The sequence below is a fragment of the Haematobia irritans genome, chromosome 4 (assembly GCF_050003625.1).
Source record: "Haematobia irritans isolate KBUSLIRL chromosome 4, ASM5000362v1, whole genome shotgun sequence".
NCBI classification, from domain to species: Eukaryota; Metazoa; Arthropoda; class Insecta; order Diptera; family Muscidae; genus Haematobia; species Haematobia irritans.
The window spans coordinates 158,842,448-158,865,165 of record NC_134400.1 but is presented as its reverse complement, the minus strand read 5'-3'; the positions used below and the strand labels follow the sequence as shown (position 1 = coordinate 158,865,165).

At 32.2% G+C, this 22,718-nt stretch overlaps 1 protein-coding gene and 4 long non-coding RNA genes across 7 annotated transcripts; 2 read left to right on the top strand and 3 right to left on the bottom strand.

The window, feature by feature from the left end:
• Positions 1 to 79: 79 nt before the first annotated feature.
• On the top strand, positions 80 to 8,053 carry pall (F-box protein pallbearer). 3 transcript variants are annotated; one of them, XM_075304797.1, is made up of 5 exons: positions 80 to 287; positions 2,056 to 2,183; positions 2,278 to 2,654; positions 2,733 to 2,950; positions 7,319 to 8,053. In XM_075304797.1, the coding sequence occupies exons 1-5, from the start codon at positions 204 to 206 to the stop codon at positions 7,784 to 7,786; spliced, it is 1,275 nt and encodes a 424-aa protein (XP_075160912.1). In that variant the 5' UTR covers positions 80 to 203; the 3' UTR covers positions 7,787 to 8,053. The 3 variants fall into 3 exon arrangements, with proteins under 3 accessions (XP_075160912.1, XP_075160913.1, XP_075160911.1); XM_075304798.1 differs by having other exon boundaries at positions 81 to 287; positions 2,278 to 2,627; XM_075304796.1 differs by having other exon boundaries at positions 81 to 287; positions 2,278 to 2,950.
• Positions 8,054 to 16,050: 7,997 nt separating this feature from the next.
• On the bottom strand, positions 16,051 to 16,458 carry LOC142234359 (uncharacterized). Its single transcript, XR_012721610.1, has 2 exons — positions 16,328 to 16,458; positions 16,051 to 16,260 (listed from the first exon to the last, which is right to left on the bottom strand). It is a non-coding gene; the product is annotated as an uncharacterized LOC142234359 (long non-coding RNA).
• Positions 16,459 to 17,822: 1,364 nt separating this feature from the next.
• On the bottom strand, positions 17,823 to 18,311 carry LOC142236647 (uncharacterized). Its single transcript, XR_012722137.1, has 2 exons — positions 18,074 to 18,311; positions 17,823 to 18,016 (listed from the first exon to the last, which is right to left on the bottom strand). It is a non-coding gene; the product is annotated as an uncharacterized LOC142236647 (long non-coding RNA).
• Positions 18,312 to 19,812: 1,501 nt separating this feature from the next.
• On the bottom strand, positions 19,813 to 20,160 carry LOC142236693 (uncharacterized). The gene is made up of 2 exons (XR_012722160.1): positions 20,064 to 20,160; positions 19,813 to 20,006 (listed from the first exon to the last, which is right to left on the bottom strand). It is a non-coding gene; the product is annotated as an uncharacterized LOC142236693 (long non-coding RNA).
• Positions 20,161 to 21,855: 1,695 nt separating this feature from the next.
• On the top strand, positions 21,856 to 22,359 carry LOC142236710 (uncharacterized). Its single transcript, XR_012722165.1, has 2 exons — positions 21,856 to 22,088; positions 22,146 to 22,359. It is a non-coding gene; the product is annotated as an uncharacterized LOC142236710 (long non-coding RNA).
• The last annotated feature ends 359 nt before the right edge of the window (positions 22,360 to 22,718 follow it).

The window sequence follows — 22,718 nt, the reverse complement described above, 5'->3', positions numbered from 1 at the left end:
TGTACTACGTACGCATTTACGTTTAATTTAGTTCGGCTCCTTTGCCGTATTCTCTCTTTCCATTGTTCGTAGTTGTTTTTGTGCGTCTTTAGCTTTGTCTTTCCATGAAGCGAATCGTTAAAAACATTCTAGATCAAATACAGCAAATCAAATATCGTGTTTTTGGAATATTTAAAAAGTTAGAGTAACGAAAAATATTTGGGATGAATATATTGGATTTGCCTTCAGTTATTTTGCTGGAGATTTTCGAGTATCTAAGCTATGACGAAGTATCGAAAAAAAGATTGGTGAGTGAGATGTTATCCTTCTATTATTTTATATTTTAAAATTTAGAATATGCACAAGATTCTATAATGCGAAATATGGAGTGCAAAACTGTTTATTATAATTCCTTGATCTGAATACAATGATATCCTGCATGTAATTGCAATTCTATTTTTTTTTTTTTTTGAGAGTAGTGTTTTTTTGTTCAACATTCTGGCGGCCTGTGACAACATACGCCTTTATAATACAGTGAAACCTCTCATACTTGCACACTCTGAAAACCGTACACGTCTCGAAAGTGGACAGTTTTCGTGAGGCGTGTGTTTTATTATCACATTAAAAAAAACTTTCGTAAGTGGACTCTTACCAAATGTTGACGAAATTTAGGCGACCGTGAGTGTATTTCTGAGAGGCTTCTTTGTATTTGGGTTTTATTGGTAGCTGGTATTAATCGTTTGCAAATGGCTAATGTATATGTTCCGAGTCCACAAAATGTTCATATATGGATAGGCGGATGGAAACCAAAAGTGATTCCGAGTCGATAGATATATATTTGTGGTTTAGCATATACCATAAATATACTTGATTGAATTGTTTCCACTAAAAATTTAATGGGTTAAAAACTCAATTTTTAAATTGAGGTAATTGATTACACATTCGATTGTGGAGGGTACTGGCGCAACTTTCGTCCGTATTTACTTGTTTTAATTAAAACGTTACTTGGTAAATTTGAACATTGTCAACTATTTTCTTAAATGACTTTATTTTTCAATTTAATTATTTTTTTTTTGTCAACTTCAATCAATATACTTTTAATTGGAAATATTTTTTCTGTGCAGAATATAACAATATGAGATACTTAAAGAATGTATTTGTCAATATTCGTAATTAGATAAATCGGCTTAAATAAGAAAAAAAAAATTCAACGGCTTCTATTAATGTGGACAGAATAAAACGTTTTTGTTTTATTCTGTCCACATTTATTTTTTTTTTCTCATTTGAATTATTACTAATAGGCAATTAGCCTCAAAACCCCTAAGGGCCCTGATGTCCTAGATATTATAACATTTTATAATTAATATTAAAGGGTGGTCAAGGGCCGATGTTGATTTTGAATAAAACACAAACTATTTAGGAAATTATTGTAATTTTATATTGGTATTACTCAATATTGGAAACACGGCCATTGAATTTGTTGCGCACAAGAGCCATTGTTTCGTTAGCTGTGTGGCACCGTCCTGCTGAAACCACATATCGTCCTCATCCATATCTTCCAATTCGGTCCATAAAAGTTCGTTATCATCTCACGATAGCGAACACCATTCACTGTAACTGCCTGACCGGCCTCATTTTGGAAAAAAATACGGCCCGATGATGCCGCCAGCCCATAAACCGCACCAAACAGTCACTCGTTTTGGGTGCATTGTTTTTTCGACAATCACTCTTTGATTCTCATACGCCCAAATGCGGCAATTCTGTTTATGAGATGATTTTCTTCGAAAATTGATCATCCACTGTTTCCATTTCTTGGAACCATTGGAACGTTGTTGGATTTTGTATCTCTCCATGGTTCAAATTGAGTAAGTCTGAAATAGAGAAATGTCAAATTAAATTCGGAAAAAAACTTGGCGTTTATGTGTGGTTCACATTCAACATCGGCCCTTACAATGTAACCACCCTTATAATTAATAAAAAATTGATTAATAAGAATTTAATTGAAAAACAAAAACTGTGAATAACTGTCAATATACCTAACATTATTGTATCATTCTAACATATTTCTTTTTTAAGGTTTGTCGACGATTCGACCAGATATCCCAACAGGTTCTAAATGGTGGATTCAACAAAGTAATTAAGCAGCACACCATTAATTTTAAGCGCATCAAAGCTCTACTGCCAAGACGAGAGTCCGAAAGACGGTAAGATGGTTTTCCCGTATAGTATTTTCTTTATGCATGTCATCAAGCAGGAAAATTTTCTATGAATGTATGTATGTTTGTGTGCGGCGTTTAGAAATCACTGCCTTGCTCGCCATGCCGATATTCTTACTTCTATTGAGACACGTATTTCTATGCTTTCCATGACATACACCAAGTATATGGATTTGAATTTATGCTGTTTTATACCAGGAAAAGTTCTCGATGAAATATTCCGCATACTTCGGTTGATTGCCAAAACCAACAAGCCGCTAAGACCACATGAAGTACTGCAAGAGTTGCGAGATATATCCTCAATGGCTATTGAACACTTTGATGAAAAAATTGTGGTCCATTTGAAGAAATCGTTTTCGGACAACAGCAACAACAGTTCAAAAATATGCTGTCCTGAAAATAGACGTTTAGCTCCCACCAGTGGTGGTTTGGGTAATATATCGTTCAGTGGTATGGGAGGTGCATCTCCGCCGCTTGTAACTCCTTACGTGTATGGTAGTAACGAATACATTTTGGAACCTCTTACTCACCGTTTAGGTTTGATCGGTGATCGTCTAAATGGAAGTCCATTTAAAGGCAATACAAGTAGTGGCAGTGGCATTAGTGATCAACAGTCACCATCAACATCTTCATCAGCATCCACATACACGGGTGATATGCATCCTCAACATTCACCAGGGCGCTGTCCCGAGGCTCATAATACAATGTTATATTGCAAGAAACTTGAAACCGAGTATAAGAAGGGTTTTTTAAAGGTAAATATTCTCTAGAAGTATCGCTTGAAAAATTGACAAAAGTGGAAAAGCTGAAATCTCAAAAATACATTAAGTGAACACAGCTCTTGCCATAGGTGACTAATATTTTTTCCTTAAAAAACAAATGCCAGGTAAAAAGATTTTACCATTGAATATAAAATTGATTTAATTGATTTTAAAATTGATTTCAATTTAAGAAATTTTAATTTCATAAAAGAAAAATTTCTGAAAATTTCTGTGTTAACTTGAAATGACTTCTGTGTACTTTGTTTTCGTCAGTCGCTATATTTGTTCGCCAAAAAAAGTTATCTTCCATGATGAGGATGTATTCAAATACAAAAAGGCCTGTGCAAAACGAAACATATCCACAATTCAATTTATATCTAAAGTTATTGTATCTCTTTTTATATCCTCCATCACTAGAGTGAAGGGTCTGAAGAAGCTCTCGAAGACCGACCTTTATAGTCGGCGGTGTCCGTCTGTCTTGCTATGTACACACAAGAATTTTTTTGTCTTCAATCACGAAATTAATTGATCCAATTAATTTTTAATTGAAATGGACTCTAACTTTTAATTTATGGGAATTTACCACCTTTTTATCTTAATATCGTACACCTTTGTTGTTATGGTTGGGGAGCCGCGTTAGTGATAGTATTAGACTAGTCATTAAATATTAGATTTACTACAGAATTATTTAATGTTCAGGTACTTGCTAAGAGTAATATGTTTATTGGCCTTGAAGGCTTAATATTACTTTATGATTCAATAAATAAATAAATGTCTTCAATAACAGAAATGATAGAATTGATTAAGAAATTAGTTAAAAGTCAATTAAAAAATTAATTGATTCTATTAATTTTTGTGATTGACTTTTGTTTCAATTTAAACAAATTGTTGAATCAATTAAATTTTTTAATGAATATTTTTTAAAACAAGATTTTAATTGGAAAAATGTTCGTGAATTTATTTTCTGTGTACTTAGTGTTAACAGTAAAGTTCACATTTAAAGTACGATTGTCTTCAAATATGCCACAGACGGTTACTTAGCCTCAAAGGTAATACCTATTCACTCTTAAAAATAAATTCGGCTCAGACCACATATATATAATTATCACCGATCAATTCACAGGTATTATTGCTAAGAGTAATATGTTTATTGGCCTTGAAGGCTTAATATTACTTTATGATTCAATCTATATATATAAAATTCAAATTATGTTTGTTTATTTGTTTGTTTGTTTGTTTGTTTATTTGTATGTTCCGGGTTGGCGCGAAAACGGCTGAACCGATTTACTTGAAACTTTCAGAGATCGTGGGGGGCACTCATGTGCTGAAAATAGGGTACCTCATTTTTTGACATATGGTCGCGGAGAGGAACCTCCCCTTTGTCCGACTTTTTGAAAATTAGACCAAAGTTGACCGATTTGCACGAAATTTTCTGGGATAGTAGGGGGTGATCCCTAGACAAAGATTCGCAAATTTTTTTTTTGAAATATGGTCAGGAGGGGGTAACTTCCCCTTAAGCGACTTTTTGAAAATAGAGCTCAAATTTTCCGATTTGCTTGAAATCGGAAACGGCTGAACCGACTTATTTGAAATTTTAAGAGAAGGTAAAGGATGATCATGTAGTAGAAATAGGGTAAATCATTTTTATATTTCTGGCCCGGGGGGGTGGGGGTACCACCACCTTGCTCGATTTTTTTAGAATTGGACTTACGTTTTCAGATTTGCTTGAACTCGCAAACGGTTGAACCGAAGGTAAAATATGATCATTTGGTAGAAAAAGGTACTCCCTTTTGTTATATCCGGTCGTGGAGAGGTACCTCCCCCTTGCCCGACTTTTTGTTAATTTGACTTACGTTCTTCGATTTGCTTAAAATTTTCAGTGAAAGTTGGGGGTGACTATGGGACAAAGATCCGCAACTTCATTTTCTGAAATTGAATCAGGGAAGGGACCCTTTGCCGGAGGCGTACCTCCCCCTTGCCGATCCTTTTTCAAGTTTCGGATTTGCTTGAAGTCGGAAACGGTCAAGCAGATTTACTTGAACTTTTCAAGAATGTAGAGGGTGACCATGTGGTGAAAATAGGGTACCTCATTTTTTGGTATCTGGTCTGGGAGGGGTACCTCCCCCTTGCCCGATTTTTTTGAAAATTGGACGTAACTTCTCCGATTAACTTAAAATTTTTCAGGGTGGTAGGGGTGGCCCCTAGAAAAGGAGCCGCTAATTTATTTTTCGAAATTTAGTCGTGGAGGGGTCTCTCCCCTTTACTCTACTTTTTTTAAATACAGTACAGTAAAATACAGTGTACAGTACTACTCTTCTCGGGTTTTATTGAAATTTACACAGTAGTCGTGCAAAATGTTTTTAGGAAACTGTTCTACCTGCTTTTTAAAAACGAAATAGTGCGGACACGCGTATCTTTTGATATTAAAAAAACTATTAAATGGTGGCTGTGTTATTTTACCTTTCATAACTATTACCGATAAAGTAGTCAGTGTGAAATCAGTGTGTAGCAATAATTACCTTCGACTATTACCATTTGCATCCACAACTCTGTAACAACTCTGTAATAAATTTTTAAATCATGCCAATGAAGAAGAAGGCAACTCTTACGAAACTTTCTATAAAATCGCAGAAACTAAAACAAAGAAGGAATAAAGAGTCGCAAGAAGAGCGTGAGTTGCGTTTAGAAGAAAATAGAAATAGAGCAACAACTTCTAGACAAGCAGAGACAAACCAACAGCATGAAATTCGAATCCTGTCACAAAGATTTCGATCAAGCACATTGCGTACATTAGAGAAATCTGAAGAAAGTCGCCGAAGAATCCAAGCACAACGAATACGGACGTTAAATTTATACATAATTTTTAAATTAGTATATGATTTTTCGATATCTGGTTGGGGAAGGGGAAAATTGAAATAAACTTTGTCGATTTACTTCGATAGAATTTATAGGGACCATTGAGTAGTTGCGAAATTAATATAGGGTACGTGATAGACCGATATCAGGTCGGAGTGGAGCGAAGGTGGGGGAGGGTTCCCTTTTGTCCTTTTTTTTCTTAAATTGAAAGTAGAGGGTTGTCCGTAAATGGGAACTCGGTACATAATTTTATGATTTTTGCACAGGCTTCTGCCAGACTTCTTTTTAGTAAAGAACTTAAATTTACATGAAATTGGCAGCCAACGTAGAGGATGCATCATTTTCCAACATTTTAGCAAATGTTAATGTGGTAAAATTTTTTACTAATTTTGCTTTTTCCGATTTATTGGATGGGAAAGAGTAATTCTTTGTATGTTATTATAATATAGTGCCTAATTTTCAGATATGTTGAGGAGAAGGATACCTTTCCTTGACAAACCACACTTAAAATTCACAAGAAATATAGAAGAAGGTACACCCTCTCCCGCCGTATTTGTACCTATAAACGAAAAATCAAGTAGTCCGATTTGTTTACAAGAATTCAAATCTTTTCGAATTTGTTTTCAGCACGAAGGATATAGTTGACTAAGTTAACGCAAAATATTCCTCCAAATATGCTTCGGAAGGCGCAGCGAAGCGGGCCGGGTTACGCTAGTAAATAAATAAATGTCTTCAATAACAGAAATGATAGAATTGATTAAGAAATTAGTTAAAAGTCAATTAAAAAATTAATTGATTCTATTAATTTTTGTGATTGACTTTTGTTTCAATTTAAATAAATTGTTGAATCAATTAAATTTTTTAATGAATATTTTTTAAAACAAGATTTTAATTGGAAAAATTTTCGTGAATTTATTTCCTGTGTACTTAGTGTTCACAGTAAATTTCACATTTAAAGTACGATTGTCTTCAAATATGCCACAGACGGTTACTTAGCCTCAAAGGTAATACCTATTCACTCTTAAAAATAAATTCGGCTCAGACCACATATATATAATTATCACCGATCAATTCACAGGTATTATTGAGTTATTATTATTATTATTTTATTAGTTTCGCAAAATGTGTTTAGCATCAGTCAATCCGGTTCAAATTTATATATAGCTTCTATCGGGAATGTACACAGAATCTTGGATCAGGGCCCGAGCGAAAATTTACCCTAGACCTCCGATTTTTATAAATATGGTGATATTGTCCTCATTCCAAGGTGTGCAATAAACCTGCAAAACGAAATAAATGGACATATATACATAGTTCCCATACATGTTTTTCTCCCGATTTAATCACATTTTTAATTTTATGTAATTTTATCATTATATAACCGCTACACCTAAGTAGAAAAAAAACTTTTAAAAATCTCAGATTAGACTATTATATAAAATATTTTCTAAAATATTATAATAAGTGAAACAACACCTATTTCCATACCTCTCCATTCTTTGGTAGATGCAACGTATGCAACAAATACAAAATATGCAGAGTAAACGTTTACAACAAGCTTTAAGTTCGGTAGCGGAACTCAATGTACAAATAGTTGAATTAAAAAAACGTTTGGAAGATGTCGATGCTAAAAATCGTGAGATTTCCGCCAACATAAGGCACATTAATGGAGGAGGTTCACCAGAAACGGCTAACAAAGCCACAACACCACCATCTTCTTCCATGTGCAACAGTTCGGACGATATTACCGATGAAGTTTCAAAATCGATGTCAACTTCTTCTTCCACAGCGAAAACATTGACCGAATCACACACTGAACTTGAAATTAAAGCCATTAAGAGAAGATGTGAAGACAGTGTTGCTACTGCAAAAGTGGCACAAGCTACAGCTGAAGCTTTTAATGATGCAATTTCCGTTGCGGAGAACTGTGATTTACCCTGTATGTCATCGAAGAAGGCCAAATTAGAAAAATAAATAATCGAAAGTATTTACTTAAATGATGTTAGCTTAGTTTATCAACAACAATCATTAATATGACGTGTTGTATTTAAAAAATGCACTACTTGTATTTTAATTTCATTCGACACCACTATATTTTATCTACAGATCAAAATGTAAAACAAATTACAATTCAAATTGTAAAAAAAACTGAAATAGTAAAAGCCAATACAAGAAAAATAAAGAATATAAAACATTTCTTTCCTAAACGTAACAATGGCAAAAAATGCATACTTATATAAATTTAATAAAATACATTTTTTTTAAATCAACATAAAGACAAGAAATCTTTTTTGCGCGTTTTACTTTGCATATTTCTGTTGTATTTTACAAATATAATTGCTGAGTTAGGTCGAATTTTCGGCGTTGGAGATCTAATGTAATACTTGATAAAAAAATGGGGTAATAGTGTGATTGTGTTTATTTGTTCGGAAGGTTACAACCGCCTATTGTTCGCGAATTATAACAAGAAAAAAGTGAACTAAATGGTTTCAGGACCAATTTTACGATATTCCTCTTTATTCGATATGCTGTATCTCTGGTGAGCCCTTTATGCCCAGTTTGTGACACTTTGAATGAACCTATCGACCCCGCAGACGATATATAAGTGCAACGATTACACTTTCACCTCCATGTTTTGCAGTTGATCGTAAATTCTCACTTTGTACTTCAGTACATTAGTCAACCGTCTGAGCCAAAAATATTAAATGTTCAGTCTGTGTAAATTATGGATTTGTCGAACACGGAAATATGTAAATATGGTCTTTGGCAAAATTGAGTCGGCCCACCTGATTTTTCTTATTGGAAAAAGTCTGCGAGTAATTCGACTATGCACGAGTGTCATGTGGTTCTTATAGATGCTGCTATCAATCACTGATAGGTAGGAATTGAGGCGGCTGCACTTGCCGGATCTTCGTTGGGCCAAAACTACCCTGGTCTGTCGTTGGAGGTCTCTTTTCTCCGGTGCTATGGGCGGTGGGCTACAGTATTGTTACGAATTTGATATTTCTAGATTTAAGTTTATTCAAATTACGTCATCACAATCATTTCTTTATTTTCTAGTACATTCCTAAACATCTTTTGTGTTCTTAGTTTCCCAATCGTTCATTGTAAAGTAACCCCTTTTGTTTTGTTATCTCCATTGCTTATTGTTAACATATAGTTGTAGTAATATGACCATAATCATCTATGCCTGTGCGACATCTACCAGGTAGTAGTAGAATAGTATACAATGTTGTAGGCCAGACAACCGAGAATTTTCGATATCGTTATACAGTACAATAAAAGAGCTGACACAGGGAGCTGTGAAGTCAGTCGTAAGCTAAAAGTGATACAGTACACATCGTAGAGAAAATAAGTGAAACCTATCAGTTAAAGCAAATAAATTGTAGATTGTCGTTATTTGAAAAGAACTGTGTTTTAATTATCGGTAAGTAAGTAAAGTAGAAAGTCGGGCGGGGCCGACTATATCATACCCTAAACCACCATTACAGAATTAGTAATCATAAGCATTTGTGGGGTAACATATAGGTCTGAGAGATAAACCGCAGTTGCATATTTAAGAAAATTAAGGGGTACATGTCTATGGGTGCTTTGTGTCAATCTGACTATTGCTCATAGTCAATGTTGCCAGGGAAAATGTTCGGTTTACCCTACAAGGACAAAAAAGTTCCCTACTTTCCCATACATTCCCAAACAATTTTCCCTACTATATTTTTCGTTAAATTTAAAAAAAATTACAAAACAAAAATGGTTCTAAGTACTTTATTATCTTAAAACATGAATATGCAACGTATATAACCTAGAATATAAATTTGTACATTTTTTTTTTATTTTATTTATATCTATTGTGAAAATAACCAAGCCTTTAGGCCAATATAAAATAGTTATAAAAAAGACTACAAAAGTAACTTTAAATATCTAAAAAATTTGACAAAAATAACAAAATAAAAATTGGAATAAAAACTAACAGTAATAAATTATAAAGGATAAGAACAAAGAATAAATAAAGATACACTTTTTTTATAAATTAGAAAAAAAATGAAATAAAAAACTATTTTAGTGATTTAGAAAGCAAACACCCAGAAAAAAGTGACCCCTTCTTTAAGTTAAAATGAACTCATTGCGAAGAAAGTTGAACTTCGTATAGCGCCAAAGCCATTTTTATTTGTTTGAACGATGTGATTTTCGTAGAAATTAGGAATAATGCATTCCATATATTAGTTAACATTTTCCTATATTTATATACCACTATACTACAGAATGAAAAAAATTAACTAATTTGAATTCATATATGGAATGATTTTATTGAAATTTTTTCATTCATTTCGACAAATCTTACACATTTGTGGTAAAACTTTTACTTCATAATTAGAACTGCTTACCTTCGTTTTTAAATACAATTTTATTTATTTCTATAAGCAATTTTATCTTCAATAAAAGACATGTTTTATTAATATATTGAATATATTTATTAAGAATCAACAGCATCGAATCTCTTTGAAATATTAGTTTATTATTCCACTATTTCCAATTTCCGTGTGATATTATCAACTGTAAAACGCACTTTTTCTTCTTCTTGTACTTTTCACTTTTAATAAGTTGCTGCCTAACGATTTTGTCCTCCTTTTACAATTTCAATACCTACAAATATAAAAAATCATAAAACATTTTTGTTGCAAAAGGTTAGCGTCACTGAATATTACCTGATAATTGAAGATTCCAAAATGAAGACAAATGAAAGGGTTGTTATTCTGCTGGTGTTTTCTTTCTTTATACACTATCACGAACATTGATAGATTTATTTAAAAAAACGAAAATTTTCTCACTAATTTAAAATAAATATTTTATATATTTTATTTGTTATTTATTATATTATTTTTTAACAATCTCTCCGTATACCAAAACAACGCGATTCCAACTAAAAAAACAACCGACGCGCAAATATATCGATTACACCCACGCGCTAACACATCGATTACGATGACAGGTATCGATTACAGGTAGACAATAGAAATTTAGGAAAATTTCCTATATTCTAACAAGTGTGTTTCCTTAAGTTTTGAAAGGATTGCATACTTCTTAGTACGAATGAACTAAAATATTTTTCTATGCCAAGTGTTGTTCGTATGTATGAAAAACTTTCTATTATAAAGGAAGTCGCAATTATCATTTTATAAGAAATTTTACTAATTTTGAGGAAACTTGGTTTTAGTTCGGTTTTTGTTTATTTTTACGAATGCTTTGTTATCGGTGAATAAAATTGTCTTTTTCAGTAGTAAATTCTTATACCCAGCGAAGAAAATAGTATGAGTAAAATTCCATGCCTTATTCTAGTTAATGAACTAATCCTAACTGCTTACAGTTTAGGATTTTTTTACTGAAACGAGTAAATTTTATTATTTTTCACAAAAATTTACCTTAATGGAAATAAAATGGATAAACTATATTGATGAAAATTTTTTCCTTTAAGGTGAGTATTAAGTTCGAGTTTTTCGCTAAAGTGAAAACTAAATCAGTAAGAAAAATGCATGAAATTATACGTATTTGTTGCAAATTTTATTATAACTTGATGGGGAAAAGCCCAAAGCAAATTTTCACAAAGTTTGTATTCCTTAAAATGGATTATTAAAGAAAAGTAACCGTGAAAAAATGACGTTTTTAGCGGCTAAACTCGAACTTAATACCCACCTTTAGTTTCGAAGGCACTTTTTTCTGGGTGAAGTGAGAAAAACTTCTAAACAATGGATAACAAAGAACTTATTACTACTAAAATATCATTACAACAAAATGTGATTTTTTTTTTTGCAATTTACGTATTTAATTTGTATTATAAATATTTAGTTCTAATAATTAAGCTCTAATAATATTTAGCTCTAATAAAACCTTACTTTATTTATTTATTATTATTCTATTTTATTTTTTTTTATTTTTATAATATATATATATTTTTTTATTTTTATTTATTTTTTTTTTATTTTTTTTTATTTTTATTTTTTTTTTTTATTTTTTTATTTATTTATTTCTTTATTAATTTTTAATGTTTTCCAATCCATTTCTTAAGGCTGTTTAAAAACAAAAAGTGAGGGCATAGGAATAGAAAAAACAAAAGCACTAACTGTATTCGCATACACCATTTTTTTTTTTAATAAAAAAAATGTGAGCGAATAGAGAAAAAAGTGAGAATTATTTTAAGTAATACTATAAGTTACTCAACTTCTATTGAGTAAAAATAGGCATAAATTAAGGTCATGTCTATGACTGAAAAAATTTCAAAAGTTTGCATCTAAAATTATTATATGACATTGAGAAATTCCTTAACGAAACAGGCAACGTGTTGTATATACGAGCAGTCCTCACCCCAAAAGATTGGCTCACAGTACCACACAATTTCGGATATAAGAGTTGTGGATTCCTCTTGGATTTGCTAAATTTAAATAAATTTACGAGGATTGAAGGTGTTTGCATTTTATAAGTCTTATAAAAGAAAATTACATATTACCACCACGGTTGCCACAGTTGGTAGAATTCTACCCAAAATAGTAATCTTTTTTGTTAAATCTCTATAAAAATAAAATTTTGACAATAAATTCTATAGAAATAAAATTTTGAGAAAAAATTCCATCGAAATAAAATTTTGAGAAAATTTTTTATAGAAACAATATTTTGCAAAAAAATTTCTATAGAAATACAATTTTGACAAAATTTTCTATAGAAATAAAATGTTGACAAATTTTTCTACAGGAATAAAGTTTTGACAAAATTTTTATAGAATTATTTGTTTGGTAGATTTGTGGTAATCTTCATATTTTGTTAGATTTTTTGGCACGAGTGGTAACTGTTGTTACCACACATTGTTAAATATCAAGCCTTGCCGGCTTCTATTTTCCTCCTCTAGAGCCACCAAAACGTAAAAATTATTACAAATTGTGTTGAGTGAAAATGTCCCTACGTCCCTACAAGACGCTAAATATTAGAAAAACCCTACTTCTAGCAACACTGGCTGTTTTGATATTCCACCTACGGAGTTAGTATGCCACTAATATTGAGCCCATTATTAAAAAAGGGAAAAATCGTTCAATTAGTGTGGGTAATAAATCAAAATTTGTAAAAATCGAGCAATATTCTTATGTAAGAGCTACAAGTACGTATAAATAGGGTCGGGTAGTACATCAAAATTTGAAATTTGACTAATATTGGTTAATAAATAAGAGTACTATGGCCAAATTTGGGAATATCGAGCAATGCATATATATGGAAGCTATATCTAAATCTGAACCAATTTGCATAATATTTTGCGGGTTTGATTAATACCACAAAAGGTTACTTTGTGCAAGATTTGAGTAAGATCAGTTAAGAAATGAGGCCTGTATGGTCAAACATAAGGTTATTAGGGGCGAATTTTTCAAAATCGGGTGATACATATATGGGAGCTATATCTACATCTGAAACGATTTCGATGAAATTTTGCACATATAGTTAGTACTATAGAGGACTGGATCTAGCCAACTTTTAGTAAGATCGGTTAATAAATAAGGGTTCTATGGCCAAATTTGGGAAAATCGGGCTATACATATATATGGGAGCTATATCTAAATCTGAACCGATTTCGATGATTTTTTGCACATATAGTTAGTGCTATAGAAGATTATATTTAGCTAAATTTGGGTAAAATCGGTTGATTAATAAGGGTTTTATGGCCAAATTTAGAAAAATCGGGCAATACATATATATGGAGCTATATCTAAATCTGAACCGATTTGGATGAAATTTTGCAGACTTGAAGGACGATGGAAAAGATTACCTTTTGCCAAATTTGGCGACGATCCGTTTGAAAAAACGCGCAACGTGACCCCATTTATCGAAAGCGGGTGATACATATATATGGGAGCTATATCTAAATTTGATCCGATTTCTTCCAAATTCTAGCGTTCGTCCTTGTGCCCAATAAACTCCCTGTACCAAATTTCATCAAAATCGGTTAATAATTGCGACCGGAATCCTGTGAACAACAAATACATGGACAGACGGACGGACGGACACCAAGCGCTAGATCGACTCAGGAGGTGATTCTGAGTCGATCGGTATATATTTTATGGGGTCTAAAATCAATATTTCTGGTAGGCACATTTTTTGGCCGATCAAACTTATTATACCCTGACCACTATGTGGTTTAGGGTATAAAAACGTAACAGTATCCTCATGAATCCTGTTCAGACCTGTCTGGTATGCTACCTGATCTAGAGACTCTCTTTTTGTAACGCTGGATCTCGCACTCTAGCAGGTGAAGATAAATTCTTACATTCCTGGGTTGTGGTTGCCTATCCACAAGATGGTGATTTGGAGGTACTGCTTAGACAACATGTAGTTGTGTCCACGCACTGGGATGATCTTGGTCTCCGCATAAAGGTGACCCAGGGGTGTACTGAGGATGATACAATCTCGACGCCGTCTAGAGGGGGTGGAATAGAGGATAAGTAGAGGTTAAACAGTGCGGGACATATCACCCCACCCTGGGAACTCGCTGTTTCACTCTACGGGGTCTTGATTTCCTATCCTTAAATTCCATGTACGACTGGCGCCCGCACAGATAATCAGTAACACAACGCTTGGTTCCTCCCGGTGGGGACGTGTTATCGATGCCACGAGGACCGTCCTGTGACACGACTTGGGCTGATTGAGTCCCCTATTTATATATGCTAAAATGGCATGCAAAGCCGTTGTCGTACTGTGTACTTTGCGGAATCCATGTTGATGATTAGCAGCTGGAAATTTTTCGACAAACTGTCGGTTGAATAATATGGCGCACCTCTTCAGATCAGTTACTGTCACGTCGCCAAAGGTGACTGAAATACCATCACCCCTAGTAGCGGGGTTCGAGAGGGCTCTCACTGTTGACCACAACTTACCTGTTACTGTGCCTACACACAAAAAATTTTTGATTTCAATAACGAAAATCGCGGATTCAATCATTTTTTAATTGAAATGTCTTCCATCACGAAAATAATAGAATCAATCACCCATTTTGATTGAAAAGCAACACAATTTTCAATTAATAAATTAATTGACTTTTGTCACGGAATCAATTAATAGTGTGATTGAATCAATTAAAAAAGTAATTGATTTTGACATAAAATTCAATCATTGTTTTAATTGAATCAATTAAAATTTTAATTATTTCGCGACAAAAATCAATCAACTATTTGATTGATTCAATTAAATTATTAATTGGTATTGGCAACAAGTTGCAATCAAAAAAAAAATATATATTGCGCCCCCTAAATCTTATTTAGTTTTATTTGAAATAAAAAAATTTGCGTTTCTTATAAAAAAATATTTATTATTATACGATCAATAACAACTAATGGGTTAAGAAATAGGCTATATAAATCATTATCTTCCTTAACATATTAACCATGTCAGCATGTTCCTGTGAAGAGACTTCTCATCCTGGAAAATTAGGTGAAGTACCCGTCATAGAAAACCTTTTCTGAATGAGAAACTCAATTCCTACCGCATCAACAGATCTAATGATAGGATATTGACGTACTGAATACGTCAAATATTTGATGAACACGATAACCATAGTGATATATTTAGGGCCTGGCCACAGTATAAAGAATTTCGAGCACAGTTGGTAAGTACACCCAGAGAAATGGTTGGTTGCAATTCGATCATTACAATGAGGATATGATGTCAGTAACTTATTTTTTGTTACAAGAACAATGTTTTGATTATTTCCCCATTATACATCCAACAAGACCAAAAAAAAAGTTCACAGGATCAAAACGAAATTCCCATAACCATTCAATTGGTTACAATAACCAATGACGATAAATTTGGTTTTATGCTGCATAAAATTGTTGAGCATAGTGAGACCTACATCATGGGAATCAACAAATGGTTGGTACAACCAAAAGTTGAGTATACTAATAGAATCTTAGTTCAATTATAGGACGGGCGTAAGGTAGTTGTTGCAACAAATACCCTGCCAACATTTTTTGAATTTGGGGGCGCTTCTGAGAATCCCCACTACGTCGAAAACAATCATATACGACATCAAAAACTCGTCGGAAAAGCGCCGTCACTATTGAGAAGTTGTACCACGCCAAGTTACTACGAAAAAGTTTCTCATCAGTGCAATTATTAGGTGCCTATTTAGATCAATTTCGAAGGACGCCAATAAGAACCCCTGCAAACTATCAGAAAAAGTGCATTTTAAGGTAATTGTAGAAGAATCATTGTGGTCAAGTAAAACACGATTGTGTAGATGTTTATTGATTTGATTAAACATTTATAATTTCTTATAAATATAGCATTTTTCGGTTTATCTCATCACATTTAACATAATTTTTTGCATTAATAAAAGAATGATGTTGAGTTTTAAGTTTCAAGTTACATATTGCAGCGTCTATCAGCCAGTTTGTTTATTTTCGATGGAGACAGCGTGCCTGGAAAAATATTTGAAAAACGATCACTTTATTCTATTTGGAAAGTCGAAAATTGTTCACCATATACCTTTCACAATTTTAAGCGTAATATCTATGTTTTCAGAACTTTATTTTCGTTTTTATTTAAATAAAATATAACAAGCTGGTTGCGCTTGGCGTTTCACAAAAAATAAAATGGCTCTTCTAACAGTAGTGATGGCAAAATACTTTCATGTACATTTTGTACTTTTTGACATGCTTCCCCCATCACAGTTCGCGATGGTTGTGGTGACATTTACGAGTCTGTGGTAGCTATGTGGATGAAATGGAACTTTGAAATGCTGACAGGGAACATACTACCATGTAGTTACAATTGCCAAATGTTAGTTGTGCTGACAGATATCATTGATAGTTGATGGAACCACCTGCTTTCGGTTGGCAAATAATTCGGTTGAGGCAACGAATTTGTTTTCTGGGTGTATATGGCTACTTCCCTGCCTACATTTTTTGAATTTGGGGCGCTTCTGAGAATCCCCACTACGTCGAAAACAGTCGTATACGATATCCAAAACTCCTCGCTACACGGATGAAAAAGACTGTTTTTCATATGTTTGGCTATAAACATTATATGTTTGGAACACAAATTTTTAAACACAATATTTTCATATAATGTTCATAAACTAGCATAACATGTTTGGGACATATATGTTAATATGTTCGAACATATTATGTTTGGGACATAAAATGTTTGTAAATATAATATGCTTGGATGCAAACATATATTAATTTAGAAACAGCCTATAAACATATATGTGTTTAGTAGCTTGGAGCGCTATTTAACAGTGAGCGATATTGAATTAAGTTGGTGGTTGTTGCTTGTTATTACAAAATTAACATTTTATTTTTCCTTGGGCAATTGATCAGCTACTTCTTTGATCCTTACAAACTGTGTGGTCCGCTGTTCGAATCCCCGTCCGGCAAAAGGTAAAATTAAAATAAAAAAAAATCATACAATTGAATAATTTCTTCTACAATGTTTGTATTACAGAAAAAGGTGCTAAGAACTAAAAAATCTCGTGGAAGTGAGAAAGATGTGGGGGAATATACAATTGGGCAGAAACTAAATTTTGAGCATTTAGGTCGAAAACCTATGTTGTTAGCACCTATATTACCTGTTTATTTTCATAATTCATTATGATTGTAAATATATAAATATATAAATAAAATTTTGAGCACAAAATTGTTTGGGAGAATTTTTTTTAAGCATATAATATTTTTGGGTGCAAAATGCTTCCAAACATATTATATCCCTGCCAACATTTTTTGAATTTGAGGACTCTTTTGAGAATCCCCACTACGTCGAAAACAATCATATACGACATCAAAAACTCGTCGGAAAAGCGCCGTCACTATTGAGAAGTTGTACCACGCCAAGTTACTACAAAAATGTTTCGCATGAGTGCAATTATTAGGTGCCTTTATAGATCAATTTAGAACGACGCCAATAAGGGACCCTCCAAACAACCAGAAAAAGTGCATTTTAAGATAGTTGTAAAAGAATCATTGTGGTCGAGTAAAACACGTTTGTTTAGATATTTATTAATTTGATTAAACATTTACAAATTCTTAAAAATATAACATTTATACCACTATCACATTACATTTAACATAATTTTTGGCATTAATGATGATGTTGAGTTACAAGTAGCGAGTTACATGTTGCTGCGTCTATCAACCAGTGTTTTTATTCCATGGAGGCAGCGTGTCTGTAAAATATCTGAAAAACAATCACTTTATTCCATTTGGAAAATCACCAAATTGTTCACCAATATACCTTTCACAATTTTAAGCGTATAATCTATGTTTTCAGAACTTTATTTTCGTTTTTATTTAATTAAAATATAACAAGCTGGTTGCGCTTGGCGTTTCACAAAAAAAATGGCTTTTTTAACAGTAGGGATGGCAAATTACTTGCATGTACTTTTTGATGTACCTTTTCATGATGGTTGAAGTGACATTTACGAGTCTGTGGTAACGATGAGGTTGAAATGGAACTTTGAAATGCTGGCAGGGATGTTCACATAATAACATATTGTTTGTTGGAAGACAACATTATTGAATTTGGATGCAAAAATACAAAATGTTTGGAACTTAGACTACCCAAACATATATTGTTTAGACCAAGATGCTTTCAAACATATTATATATTGGAAGAGATCAAACATATAAATGTTTGGGCAATACCCAAAAATGTATATGCTTGAAGCAAAATATGTTTGGGAGTATATGTTACAGAAGCGATTTTTTGTGAGCGTGTATTGAGAAGTTGTACCACGCCAAGTTACTACAAAAAAGTATCGCATGAGTGCAATTATTTGGTGCCCTTCTGGATACATTTAGAAGGACGCCAATAAGAGCCCCTTCAAACAATCAGACAAAGTGCAGTTTAAGATAGTTGTAAAAGAATTATTGTGGTCAAGTAAAACACGATTGTTTAGATGTTTATTAGTTTTATTAAACATTTATAAATTCTCATAAATATAACATTTATACGACTATCACATTTAACATATTTGTATGCATTAATAAAAGATTGATGTTGAGTTACAAGTTGCAAGTTACATGTTGTAGCGTCTATCAGCCAGTGCTTTTATTCCCAATGGAGGCAGCGTGTCTGGAAAAATATTTGAAAAACTATCACTTTATTCCATTTGGAAAGTCAAAAATTGTTCACCAATGTACCTTTCACAATTTTACGAAATAACTATGTTTTCAGCACTTCATTATCATTTTTATTTAAATAAATTATAAGAAGCTAGTTGTGCTTGGTGTTTCACAAAATATAGAATGGCTCTTGTAACAATAGTGATGGCAAAATACTTTCATGCGAATAGTGATGACAAAATACTATCAGAGTTGGCGATTGTTGCAGTGTCACTTACGAGGCTGTGGTAGCGATGAGGATGAAATGGAACTTTGACAAAATACGTCCGAAATGATAAAAATGGAAAATACGTATGGAGAATACTCCCAAGAATCGTCAATATTTCTAGCAGAAAGTATCCAAGAAGTAGACAACCACTTACATTTTTTTAAAAAGACAAATTAGAATATTAAACCTTTTATTGTTGTTATTGGAGATATCAATTTAGAAAATAGTGACTACAATTATTATGTTTATCTAGACCAAGAGTCCTTTTATAATATTAAATCAGCTAACACAAAACACTACTAATCACTTTAAGCGAATAATAATGGCTTATATTCCAATAGGGCCAATAAAAAGATTTCTCATCTACCCTGCCAACATTTTTTGAATTTGGGGACTCTTTTGAGAATCCCCACTACGTCGAAAACAATCATATACGACATCAAAAACTCGTCGGAAAAGCGCCGTCACTATTGAGAAGTTGTACCACGCCAAGTTACTACAAAAATGTTTCGCATGAGTGCAATTATTAGGTGCCTTTATAGATCAATTTAGAACGACGCCAATAAGGGACCCTCCAAACAATCAGAAAAAGTGCATTTTAAGATAGTTGTAAAAGAATCATTGTGGTCGAGTAAAACACGTTTGTTTAGATATTTATTAATTTGATTAAACATTTACAAATTCTTAAAAATATAACATTTATACCACTATCACATTACATTTAACATAATTTTTGGCATTAATGATGATGTTGAGTTACAAGTAGCGAGTTACATGTTGCTGCGTCTATCAACCAGTGTTTTCATTCCATGGAGGCAGCGTGTCTGTAAAATATCTGAAAAACAATCACTTTATTCCATTTGGAAAATCACCAAATTGTTCACCAATATACCTTTCACATTTTTAAGCGTATAATCTATGTTTTCAGAACTTTATTTTCGTTTTTATTTAATTAAAATATAACAAGCTGGTTGCGCTTGGCGTTTCACAAAAAAGGGCTTTTTTAACAGTAGGGATGGCAAATTACTTAATGATGGTTGAAGTGACATTTACGAGTCTGTGGTAACGATGAGGTTGAAATGGAACTTTGAAATGCTGGCAGGGTATAAGCATATTTATGTTAATATTATATTGAAACGCTGAAAACGTCTTATATTTATGTAAATTTTTGATTAATACTTTTTCCTTTCACAATTTTAAGTTAATATTGAAATTTATAATCCATTAATAATCGAAAGTGTAGTGAATAATATTTTTAAGATTTTTTGATAAAAATGATATTTCCTAATTGACTTAAAATATTTGTAATTATATTGGATATTGTAAAATTTAGAACTAGTTTCTAAGGCGGAAACCAAAGTTCAGTTCGATGTCAGTGTTTCATTGGTTAAGGCCGGTACTATGTTCATTCTTGCGAAACATTTTTATGGAAACCATTATTTCGCACATAGAAAGCGGCGTTTTTTTAGGTAGCTTGGAGCGCTATTTTACAGGGAGCGATATTGTATTAAGTTGGTGGTTGTTGCTTGTTTTTACAAAATAACATTTTATTTTTACTTAAGCAATTGATCTGCTATTCCTTTGATCCTTTGTATAGTTTCGGAACAAAAATATGGTCCGTGTTTGATTTATAAACCCGCACAAATAGTTTTTAATAAATAAATTATTTCTTAATTCACATTGCAAATGGCGCCGTGCTATAAACGTCAGTTTTTCATCACGAAAAAACAAAGTATCACAAATGGAAAATATTTCGCAAATTTTTCGCATTTTTTGGTTTTGTATGGAGTTTCAACGCGAAAACCGAACAGAGTACCGGCCTTTAAATGTAAAATATACATATATAGTTTGATTCAATGTAGTCATTGAAGTAATGTAATTTTAATGAATAAATTACGTACTTTTGATGAAACCCTTTCATTGGAATGATGCAGAATATTCATTGTATAGGGACTATCGGACATCAATTTGAATACCGTTTTTTATCGAAAGGAAGAAGAAAATACATCAATTAAATGACACTTTTTCTTCAAGATGATGAAATTATTTCATTAAATTGATTAATATATTTGATGAAAAATTGATGTAAAATTCTTCATTACGATGATGAAATGCGTTGTAAGCTCAAAATCGAAGAAACATTTCATAAAATTAATGCTGAAAATCATCATATTGATGAAGTTTTTCCGTTCAGTGTAAAGTTCAATTCTTAGTTCCAGGTTGCAGATTTATAATCTTCTTTTGCTGTTGTAGTCTTGTAGCATAGGTGTATTAAGGGCTCGGTAATATAATTTTGGTAACAATTCCTTTCCAAAATTTCCACACATTGATATTTGAACCAATCAGAGACAAAAATAATGGCAAAGTAATGTAATATTTGGTATTATATTGATGATACTTTGCAAATTCTGGAAATCAAAAAGATAAATGGAATATATATATATATATATATATATATATATATATATATATATATATATATATATATATATATATATATATATATATATATATATATATATATATATATATATATATATATATATATATATATATATATATATATATATATATATATATATATATATATATATATATATATATATATATATATATATATATATATATATATATATATATATATATATATATATATATATATATATATATATATATATACCCTGCCAGCATTTCAAAGTTCCATTTCAACCTCATCGTTATCACAGACTCGTAAATGTCACTTCAACCATCATGAAAAGGTACATCAAAAAGTACATGCAAGTAATTTGCCATCCCTACTGTTAAAAAAGCCATTTTTTTGTGAAACGCCAAGCGCAACCAGCTTGTTATATTTTAATTAAATAAAAACGAAAATAAAGTTCTGAAAACATAGATTATACGCTTAAAATTGTGAAAGGTATATTGGTGAACAATTTGGTGATTTTCCAAATGGAATAAAGTGATTGTTTTTCAGATATTTTACAGACACCCTGCCTGCATGGAATAAAAACACTGGTTGATAGACGCAGCAACATGTAACTCGCTACTTGTAACTCAACATCATCATTAATGCCAAAAATTATGTTAAATGTAATGTGATAGTGGTATAAATGTTATATTTTTAAGAATTTGTAAATGTTTAATCAAATTAATAAATATCTAAACAAACGTGTTTTACTCGACCACAATGATTCTTTTACAACTATCTTAAAATGCACTTTTTCTGATTGTTTGGAGGGTCCCTTATTGGCGTCGTTCTAAATTGATCTATAAAGGCACCTAATAATTGCACTCATGCGAAACATTTTTGTAGTAACTTGGCGTGGTACAACTTCTCAATAGTGACGGCGCTTTTCCGACGAGTTTTTGATGTCGTATATGATTGTTTACGACGTAGTGGGGATTCTCAAAAGAGTCCCCAAATTCAAAAAATGTTGGCAGGGTATATATAAATTTAAACATCTCCGATCTACTTGAAATTTACAGGGACGTGACAGGAGGTGATTAAATTTATACATAATTTTTAAATTACTATATGATTTTTCCA

Bases quoted from the DNA above. Each gene is read 5' to 3' on its own strand.
- pall (XM_075304796.1), top strand. From the start codon at position 204: ATGAATATATTGGATTTGCCTTCAGTTATTTTGCTGGAGATTTTCGAG. The intron at 2,184-2,277 runs GTAAGATGGTTT...TGCGGCGTTTAG, and splicing joins AGACGAGAGTCCGAAAGACG to AAATCACTGCCTTGCTCGCC. The intron at 2,951-7,318 runs GTAAATATTCTC...ATTCTTTGGTAG, and splicing joins ATAAGAAGGGTTTTTTAAAG to ATGCAACGTATGCAACAAAT.